General features: G+C 41.4%; 1 protein-coding gene across 2 annotated transcripts in view; it reads right to left on the reverse strand.

The window, feature by feature from the left end:
• Positions 1 to 10,333, reverse strand: part of fasn (fatty acid synthase) — a 47,381-nt gene that overhangs the window by 24,417 nt on the left and 12,631 nt on the right. The window contains exons 2-13 of one of the 2 annotated variants that reach the window (XM_015058150.1): positions 9,849 to 9,984; positions 9,088 to 9,240; positions 8,829 to 9,002; positions 7,213 to 7,413; positions 6,960 to 7,082; positions 6,436 to 6,551; positions 6,149 to 6,283; positions 5,480 to 5,939; positions 2,454 to 2,641; positions 2,178 to 2,367; positions 921 to 1,015; positions 95 to 229 (exon numbers count right to left, since the gene is read on the reverse strand). In XM_015058150.1, coding sequence (XP_014913636.1) covers positions 95 to 229; positions 921 to 1,015; positions 2,178 to 2,367; positions 2,454 to 2,641; positions 5,480 to 5,939; positions 6,149 to 6,283; positions 6,436 to 6,551; positions 6,960 to 7,082; positions 7,213 to 7,413; positions 8,829 to 9,002; positions 9,088 to 9,240; positions 9,849 to 9,975 — 2,097 coding nt within the window. In that variant the 5' untranslated portion in view covers positions 9,976 to 9,984. The remainder of the gene's footprint in view (positions 1 to 94; positions 230 to 920; positions 1,016 to 2,177; positions 2,368 to 2,453; positions 2,642 to 5,479; positions 5,940 to 6,148; positions 6,284 to 6,435; positions 6,552 to 6,959; positions 7,083 to 7,212; positions 7,414 to 8,828; positions 9,003 to 9,087; positions 9,241 to 9,848; positions 9,985 to 10,333) is intronic. The other variant, XM_015058148.1, reaches the window with a different exon arrangement.

Below are 10,333 nucleotides of genomic sequence, written 5' to 3' on the forward strand. Positions count from 1 at the left end.
CATAGGTGCCTTAAAATAACAGGAAATGTGTTGTGCAGTTGCTCCAAAACAACTTAAATGTTGCATTCTGCTGACTTCCAGCGAGGCTGCGTACCTTCTTCAGAGCAGCCAGCAGGTTAGGAGCGATGGAGGCCATGTAGTGGGAGTGGAAAGCCACGCCGGCACTGCGAACCTCCTTTGCAAACACTCCTTCCTCTTTTAGTTGTGACACAAATGCACGGACTGCTTCCTGCAGAAAGACACCATTAGTTAAGAAAGACATCCACAGGCTGCTAGATTAGCATCTTCTTTATGTAGCTGTTATACATATTGATATGGAAGAAACTCAGTGATCAAACAGCAGGAAGCACCATGATTCCAGTGGCACAGGGTTGGTTTATGATTCTGAACTGAAATCATTGTCATTGCCCTTTTTATTATGTTAAATTCATTAATAAAAATATTAATGAAAATTAACAAGAACAAGGTGCTTCTCCAGAGGTTTCATGCCTTTCCTTCTCCTTACAATACTGTTACACTCTTCTACTTGAAAAACTCTTTATAAATAAAGTTTGACTGATACATGACTCAGTCTTAATCTGTGAGCTGAGAACCAGTTTTTGTAAACTTGCACAACACTGGTTTCAGCCTGTCTGAACTTTGTCCCATCAGCGCTTGCAAAATGGTCCTGGAACTGCAGTTGCAGCCGGAGGTCAGACCTTCAGACAGTCTGAGCGCAGGAACGTCTCAGAAGTTTGAGGGTCTGCCTGCTCTGAAAGCTGCTGGAAATGAACCAGTCCTCCACCGGTTTGGAGGTGAACAAACTTGGCACACTTGAGATTGGAATGTTTTTGTTAATTATAGCGCACAAAAACAGTCAAATATGAACATGCAGAAGAAAATCAGCATTAGAACCATGTGGAAAAAAAAGAAAGCCTAACCTGAGGGCCTGAGATGGTAACAGAATCCTCGGCGTTGTGGCAGGCAGGAACGACTCCCTGAGGACACTGAGCGATGCACTCCTCCCAGGTCAGCCCTGGAAAGAACGGGAGCTTTACTCAACTGTTAAATGTTGCTAACCAAGACAGAGCGCCAAATCTGACTAGCATGACAACATATACTGAGATCTTATTTTTCTGCCGTATAGAAAACAAAATCTATATTTAATAGTGCAGACTGAAATAATGTTATTTACATTCTTAATTAAAACCTCAAACAGAATCCATCATTTTGAAACATCAAAGAGATTCAACCCAAAAATTAAAATCTTGGACAAGTTAGGTCACATCACTGCCATGTTCTGAAAAATAATCAAACATTAGATATGTTTAATGTTTCCAGTGCGGTTCATTAACTGGGTAGCATCCAAAGGGAGTTAGGTAAGGTTCTGTTATGTAAATCGTCTCTGGGACAAATAGCTCTCTGTCGTGTGAAACTGCCTCCTGCAGAACTAAAACTGAACTCTGACTGGCTGCAGCTGAGCTTGAAGCTGACCAGCTTATTAAGAAGGATCCAGCTGTCTGATGTTCCCGGTGGTGCTGGAAGTCCTTATTGTTCTGATGGGTTTTGATAAGTGTAATGTTTTTTATTTAGTTTAGCATTTTAATTTTAAGCCAATAATCATATTTGTTTCATGGAACCAGGAGCCCAGCAGAGGTCAAACATTGCAAATTAAAACTGAATATTAACATCCAAGTGTGTGGGATTCGTTAACACTCGTCACTACAGACATAAATCCCATCCATCCAATAATCCATCCAATGATCCATCCAATGATCCATCCATTCCATCCATCTACTGTCTTCCACTTATCCGGGGTTGGGTGGTGAAGCCATTGTCTCTTTAAAAGCTCCTGCTCTTTCAGAAACTACTCCTACAGGAAGTCATCACAACATAGCTTCTTTTTTAAATGTATGTACATTAAAAGCAAAGTGAAATCAGAGTTCAGTTCCTTGTTTATATTAACAAACTTGGCAAATAACGCTGGTTCTGATTCTGTTGTGCTCTTTAAAATGAATAAGAATCTTTTTGTAGTTAGTTTCAACCTCAGTAAGCTTTAAAATGAATCCAGACTGTTTCTACCAGGTTTAAATCTCAGTAATTTGTGCTTCCGCCATCATTGTATCGGTTGTTGTGGAACTCAGCCCCTCTCAGTGGAAACAAAGACAATAGACAAAGCTTATAGCTAGGTTCCTTACCAACTGCAGCCATGCCTCCTGGAGGTAGGTGGGCCACTTTGATGCAGTGGCCTCTCCAGTAGGCGGCCAGAATGGCCTCGCTGTGGCTGAAGGAACCATCAGCGTATCCGCAGGCCAGTTCTCCCACAGAGTGTCCTATGATGCCGTCAGGCTGAAGACCCATCTTCCTGAGCAGATCGATGAGGGCTATCTATAAACACCATTCAAAAACACAACACATTTTAGAGCTGCTGCTCGCAGTTCACACACTGAAGGAGGAGAAAGGCTGTACCTGACCTGTATGGCAGCGAGACCAACGAAGGCGTTAACAGTGTCCTCAAAAGTGGCATCATCAGCTTCACTGAGCAGCCGAGACACGACCAGGCCAGTGTCCTTCAGGGCAACGTCAGAACGCAGAATGGACTCTCTGAAGTCCACCAGCTGCATGAGACTGCGGCCCATACCTGCCCACTGGGTTCCCATACCTATGGACAGATACTAGTCTGAATTCAACAACTACAATAAGCAAAAACACCCTGTGTGTATCGGGGGAGTTCAAATAAACTACAAGTCTTTTCTATTTTTTCCTTGTGCTGAACCACCTGAGCTTTCTGCACCATCATGGACTAATCAGTTAATTATGAGCAGTGTTGTATTGATAGAGGCAAAACCACAATATTTTCTTGGGGGGGTAAGGTTGGGACCATTGTTTACTCAGAGGGGAGCAACAACTGATTGGCACCACAGCCATTTCAGAGCACAACATCTGAATTCTCCAAATAATTTTCTAAAGACAGAAAATATTTTTTGAAGTGAATAAATACAAGTCGATTTTCATAAACACCGAGTTCCTTTAAATCAAGGCGTTTAGCCTTGATTTAAAAGTGATGATTTTAATGATAGAACTCGACAAAGAGTAACGTCTGTTGCTGGTTTCACAACTGGTGGCTATATGATATATTACAATGTTTTTATGTTTCATGATGTAATGCATGTTGATCTACCTTGTGTTGAAAACTGCTATTCACATAAACTTGGTTAATTAATATACTGTGTAAGTATGCATCACTGCTGCCACCAACTGATTTGGAGGGGAACTGATTCAGGTTTTTGTGACGCAAGCAACTGAGCCATTACAAATCTTTCCCAACATTTTACTCCAATGTTTCAATGTAAACTATGTGGTATCCTGTACAATTCAAGAGGAAAACACATTTTAAAAAATACGGGACCAATGTTTTGATTCTGTTTCAGGATTCAATCTTTGGAAGCAGTCTGTCATCATTTCTTATTTTGACTTGGTAGTATTTGCTCACTCTGCCTTTAAAAGTTCTTTGGGAGAGTTTTGAGTTTTCTTTAGAAGAAAAGATTTTTGTTTTACAGAACTTTTTCTTAGTCTAGATCAGTGGTTCTTAACCTGGGTTCGATCGAACCCCAGGGGTTCGGTGAGTCGGTCTCAGGGGTTCGGTGGAGCCTCTGCCGCGGAGGTAAAGACACACTGTGTAAAGTCGTGATGACGCCCCGTTTTGCCATCACTTGCTGCAGAGGATCGTTACATTGCTTAGCCAATCAGAGATGTGGAGGAGCAGTGATTGACAGAGTTCCAAAGCGAGAATCATACCCCTAGACCCCTTGAGTGATGAATTTGATTTGTAATTATTATTTTTTTTTTCTCTTCTGATGGAATTTATGGATTTGTTACCCCAGCAACCTCGAGCACGTTTATGTATGCAATTGCATATTGTTTGTAAATAAAGTAAAAAAAAAAAAAAAAAAAAAGATTGACAGAGTTCCACTCTCAGCATGGATTTGAGCTTGTGTCTTTATTTACTTCAGCAAAACTCACCGTTTTTACCAAATTCTATAGTCTAAATTTGCTCCTTGGTCGCATCTTTTCGGGGTTGCTACTGCCTCTAGTGGCGTGGGGGTGGTAACACAGCTAATACTAAATCAGAATACCGCAAAGTATTTTGTGTGTGTGTGTGTGTGTGTGTGTGTGTGTGTGTGTGTGTGTGTGTGTGTGTGTGGGGGGGGGAGGGGGGAATAAGAAGGGTTCGGTGAATGTGCATATGAAACTGGGGGGTTCGGTACCTCAAAAAAGGTTAAGAACCACTGGTCTAGATATGGAGATTACTGAAAATGTTAGTCTCTTGTAGGACACAACCTGATGGAAAATCTCCAGTGTTGCTCTCAGCACACTGGCAGATCCTCCAACTGGTTTCAGTCTTGTCTTTTCAGTAAGTTTGGAAAAATATTCAGTTTTTATAATGGCACCAACTCCATTTGTTTGACTGTTTGTGACTGCCTTCACTGGGGAGGATCTATCACTTTGGCTTCAGCGAAAGGATGCAAATGGACAAATATCAGGAGAATTCTACAAGAACAGCTGAACTATATTTCAGGTTAATCATTGCAACTGATCACAAGCGTAAACTCAAGAAGAACAATTCTTAAAAATGAATCAAAAACTTCCTCAACAACCTTATTGGAAAAAGTGTTCTGTTTTTGATGTGAATATTCTGTGTGCTGCTGCTAGTCTTGCTCAGGATCCTCTTTAATATCAATGAGATTATCCTGGTGAAATAAAGCTTAATAAAATAATAATAAAAGTAGAGGTGTAAAGGTCTCACCTGTGTACATCACAAAAACCTGGAATTTTACCAGGGGTGTGTGTACTTTTTAGAGCCACTGTATCTTCAACATTCCTTGAGAACTAACCAATCACAGCTGGCTTCCTTCCAGACTCCACATCATTACACAATTCAGTACATTTTTCTACTGGAGCAGCACCTTTCTACAACATGTGCATGCACAGTCATTTTACAAAGGCTACCTTACTAAACAGGTTTGTGCGCGCACACACGCGCGCACACACACACGCTACGCATACACACACACACGCTACGCATACACACACACATTGTTGTATGCTGGAAAGTTTGTGTTGAGTTTGTTTATCAATGGTTGCTGACTGCTTTACAGTAATAAGTTAAGTTGGACCAGTGTCCAACTTAACTTATTAAGTTTTCGGTTGAACTGCTGGAACTCAAAGTGTACTTTAAGGCAAAGGTTTGATGTTTTTGCCTTTGTTTTCACTAGATGTACACATCCTTTGCTTTTCTGCATATTTTACAGATGAAGTTCTGAACTCTGCGCAAGCAGGAACAGTTTTTGCACAGGATGGTTGTTGATTATGATGGGGTACATTAGTTCTTCAATGCCTCCAACACAGCGACACTGGCTTTAGCTAGAGCAGGAATGTTGGGTTAACATGTTGATACTTGTCTGATTGCATAACTAAATGAACGTGGATGATGACTCACCAGAACAGATGTACCACAGTGGTCTGGCTGAAGCTTGCGACAGCTGAACCTCCTTTACATCGTTCTGAGACCCGAGAACAACGTAGCCCCTGTAGGGCATGCCAGCAGCCGGGATTTCTGACACTCTGCTTAGCAAAGACAAGAAGTTTTCATTGCTACTGTGTTCCTTCCCCTTCTGGATGACCGCGTTCACTGCAGCCTCGGTACGGCCGCACACCGGAAGCATTCTGGGAACCGTCCGTGGCATAGGTGAGTTCGTTGGTTTGCTAGCTGGGCGAAGAATGACGTGAACATTGGAGCCCCCGAATCCGAAAGAGTTGATCCCTACAATGCCCCCACGAACGGGAATAGGCCGGTTGATGACTTGGACCCGACCATCAGTAAGGGCAGGAATGTCAGGATTAGGGTGAGTAAAGTGCAGGTTGGGAGCCCAAACGCCTCGCTCCAGAGAAAGAACCACCTGAGGAAAAGATGAAAACATCTGTGACTGCAGAGGAGACGACAATACTTCAGAGTTCCTAGCCCAGGCTTCTTATTTATCCATCAGCACAAACACAGAAAGTCAAACAAAAAGATTTGAGAAACCTCTATTTGGTGTCTCTGACACTAATCAGAGGCTTCCCATATCAGTCTCAAGGCTGACGGTAAGAGGTTTTCTGATTCGCTCACCTTTGCCAGGGCAGCCAGACCTGAAGCAGGTTCTGGATGGCCCATGTTGGATTTGGTGGAGCCTATCAGCAGGGGCTCTCGCTTTGCCTGACAGAAAACACTGACGATCCCATTCACCTCCTGTGGGTCTCCGACCTGCAAGCAGACAACAGAGATGCAGCAGAGACAAGATAATCCTTGTGAAATATTCTGGACAGATGAGAAAGGAACAGTGTGTGGTGATGCAACATCTAAACAGATTAGGAAGATGAATGGTGTGTTTATGACACCACAAGCTGTGTATTGACCTTTGTTCCAGTGCCGTGGGCTTCGATGTACTCCACTTGTTCAGGGGACACATTGGCCTCATTATAGAGAGAACGAACCAAAGTCTGCTGCATGTCACCCGAAGGAAACGTTACACCTGAGGCAACAAGAGGCCAATTAGAAAACCAAAAAGGAAACCTGGCAAATAAGTGGACTCAACATAAATGAACACTCTAAGGAACTTTTAATTCCTTTAGCTAATTAACACTCCAATACAGCACACAAATTGGCACAGAACATAAAACTAGTGGTTTGTGCCATAGTGTGTGTATGGCTGTTTGTCCTGTGTGTCTCTATGCTGTCCTGTAATAGACTGGTGGCTCTAAGATTTGAGAAACCTCTGTGCTTTGAGTGACTAGATGAATTCAGTCCACTTACTAAAAGCATTTAAATCATGAAGCTCTAATAAATTGCCTTTATTCTTACATCAATGCATTTTATCCAGTATAATATTACAGAGAGGCCAAATCTTCTAAATTTACAGACTTTTGGTGGGTCTACTGACCTTGTTCTTTGTATCCATCTGTATTGTTGCCAGCATTGATTACAGTTGCGTAGACTCTGTTTGTTGCAGATCGCTTGGTCAGCAGCACCACTACTGCTGCTTCAGAACGGCAGTATCCATTTCCTAATTTATAAAAAAAATAATGAAAAGACAATGAGTGCAGTCACATACTATTCACTTGAATTTGTAAGAATGACTCATCTTAATTATGACTAACATTTTAAAAAATATTTTTTGGGCCAAATTCGTCTACCTGATGCATCGAAAGACTTGCAGGTCCCCTCAGGACTCAGCATCCCCAGTTTCATGAACTGGACTGAAGTATTTGGCTTAAGCAGCAAGTTGACTCCTCCCACCAGGGCAGCATCGATGTGGCCCTGCCGAATCGCATGAAAGGCGTTTTCCAGAGCCAGCAGGCTGGAGGAGCAGGCTGTATCTATGGTAACGCTGGGACCTGGAGGCAATGACATAAAAGTGAATCAACAAAAAAGGGGATGCAAAAACTGAATAGAACAGGGTTGAAAAGATGTAGCTTGCCACCATCAGTGTGTGAATGAATGAATGGCTGAATGTAGTTTGAAGCACTATTGGGTTCTCTGGACCTGATAAAGTGATATACAAGTACAGGCCATTTGCCATTTACCATAGAAATATCCTTTACTGTCCCTCAGAGTTGAAATTCAGGTGTAGCCACAGCAAAGTAACAGGACATCAAGTCTTGTATATTCACACAAAGAGAAAATAATAAGAATATATTAAAAACTAAATAAAGAAATTAAGAATAATATACTACAGAGCCCCTAAAGGGACATTGAAGAGAAAAGATGCTATCTTATGCGCACAAGTTGGAATATGGTGGCACCACATGTGGACCAGAAAGTTTACCTTTTCATTTTTTCTTTCAATTTCCCATTAAGGTCTCCATAACATACTGTACAGTAAGGGGAAAATTACAACATAAAATACTGTACAGTTATCAAACATAGCATAGTCTGATCCAAAGGAATGCAAAACTGAATAGGATCATTTCTAAAACAGTACCAGGAAGAAGAAAGGTTGCATAAAAATTGTATTATTTTCGTGTCATCAGTCTCTTTTGAAATGTACATGAGTAAAACACACAGAGAAGTTAAAGGCGAGCCACTGCATCAAGGCTGTGGTTGTGTTAGTCGGCATATACAAGTGTTTTAATGTTATTCTGTTGTGTTAAAATGAGAAAAGATCCAGCAAACATTTATCTAAAATAAAGCAGTACTTAATGGTGTTGTGAACCTCTGTTGACTGGAAGAGTCAACAGAAGTAGAAGTCTACAATGATCAGAACTGCGGCCGGACTGTGTAGTGAGGTATTCAGATATTATCATGGCTGATGAACTTCATAAACTGGATCAAATGCATCTTCAGGATTTTGCCGTTTGGCAACAAGATTTTCAGAGACGGCTTTCTGTCATTGTTATTCTGTAATTGTTATTAAGTTGCTGTTTTTCCTGGAAAACATTCACACTGTATATATGATTTGAATATCCATCAAGATGAGGCCCGTTTGTCCGATTAAACGTATGTTTTGTAAATATACTTTAAACAGCCAGGTCTTAGACGTACTTTTCTCTAACTGCCTATTTCTGTAGTAAACATTTTTTATTGGTCTGATGGAATATTCCAATCTTAAATGTTGTGATTTCATGAACTCTGAGCAGAAAATTATAATTAATAGAATCAAAAACTTGAAAACATCAGACAGTGTGGAATTAATATAGCTATATAATGTGTTCCACTCAGTGATGGAGTTGTTGAAATAAACATAGTAAGCCTTCAGTAATATTCTCATTTATTGAATGCATAGTGTTGGCCACTACCTGTGCACACATACCTTTAAAGTCAAAGAAGTAGGAGAGTCTGTTGGCCAACATGGCGCGCTGGCAGCCGGTCATGCTGTAGCCCAGCAGCTCCTCTGGGTCTCTGCTGAAGGCCTCACCGGCTTCAGCGCCGCTCACCCCAACATAGACCCCCGTCCTGCTGCCACGCATGCTGCTCGGATTCAGACCTGTAGGCAACAGGTTTCTGAACAATGACAACTCAGTTAAGCTTTACAATTTGGATGCTGTTAGTAGTTCACAGTGTTTACCCACCTCCATCCATGATAGCCTCATAGGCGACCTCCAACATGAGACGGAGCTGGGGGTCCATGGTGTTGGCCTGCTTGGGGTGAACTCCAAAGAAAGCTGCATCAAAATGACTAATGTCCTTCAGTTTGCCGTTCCTTCTGGGTAGGCCATACAAACCTTCGGAAAAGCAGATTGATTATAGTTCAGTTGAGTCCGAACTGCGTTTAATGACAATGCTGAAGCAATTTTACATCAAAATAAGCAATTTACTAGAACATATTTTAAATGTGGCAAGCATAAAAAACAGAGGTTTTCAATGAAATACTAATTATTATTATACTAATTAATTATTTAGACAATGTACAACTGTGTTCTTTATACTATTTGAAGATGTGGTTACGTGTAGAGGGAAATGGTCCAGTAAAGCACCCACTTTCATAATAAACGTCTGATCTAGTTCACATAAATGAACCTGGTGGAGATGCTGATCCTCCAGAAATTTTAAAATACTTATAATGCATCAGTGAAATGGTCAGAAAATACAACTGAAGAAGCACTTGCAGCATGAAATCCACCTGCAGCCGATTTCTTTTCAAATATTTTCATCTGTGTATGTTTAGATTTAACACATAATTGAATTGAATTGAACTGAATTACTAATAAAAACAATATGTATGTGAAATGTGAGAAAAACAAGTTAAATGTTTTGACTGGGCAAGGTGCCGTACAGATGTAATTTATTACACCATAATTCAAACCCAGTGATTCCACATTGCATGTCTAACCTGGGGTCCACCGCCGGTCGTCCTCTGTCACCATGTCCACACCATTGATGAGGTTTTCCCAAAACTCCTCCAGGTTGTCAGACTCTGGCAAGCGGCCTGATATTCCTGCTATGACAATCTCATCCATCCTGGATTACTGTAAACACAGAAAAGAACACCGCACATGTTTAGTAGAAGAAAGTGACAGTAAACTCATTTAAAAAAACAAAATTTTTCATTCTGGACAAGATGTTTGCCTCTGGGTATTAATCTGGGAGCTTATTCCATGTGCTCAGCCTCCCCTTCTACTTTTAGAACCTCTAGAAACCATTAATCCAATAATCTGAGAGGGAAGGGAAGAGGTGGTTCTGTTGAGTCAACATGGCTACTCATCAGTTATCTTCATGCAGTAGATTACCACGGACCGGTCAAGACTTGGAAAATTTTGCGGCTCCGTAGGGGTTGTGGGGGGCACGAGGAGGGCAGAGAGAGAAAGAGAGAGAGAG

Source organism: Poecilia latipinna, unplaced genomic scaffold, assembly GCF_001443285.1.
Source record: "Poecilia latipinna isolate Pla-1442-1.1 unplaced genomic scaffold, P_latipinna-1.0 Scaffold1520, whole genome shotgun sequence".
Lineage (NCBI taxonomy): Eukaryota > Metazoa > Chordata > Actinopteri > Cyprinodontiformes > Poeciliidae > Poecilia > Poecilia latipinna.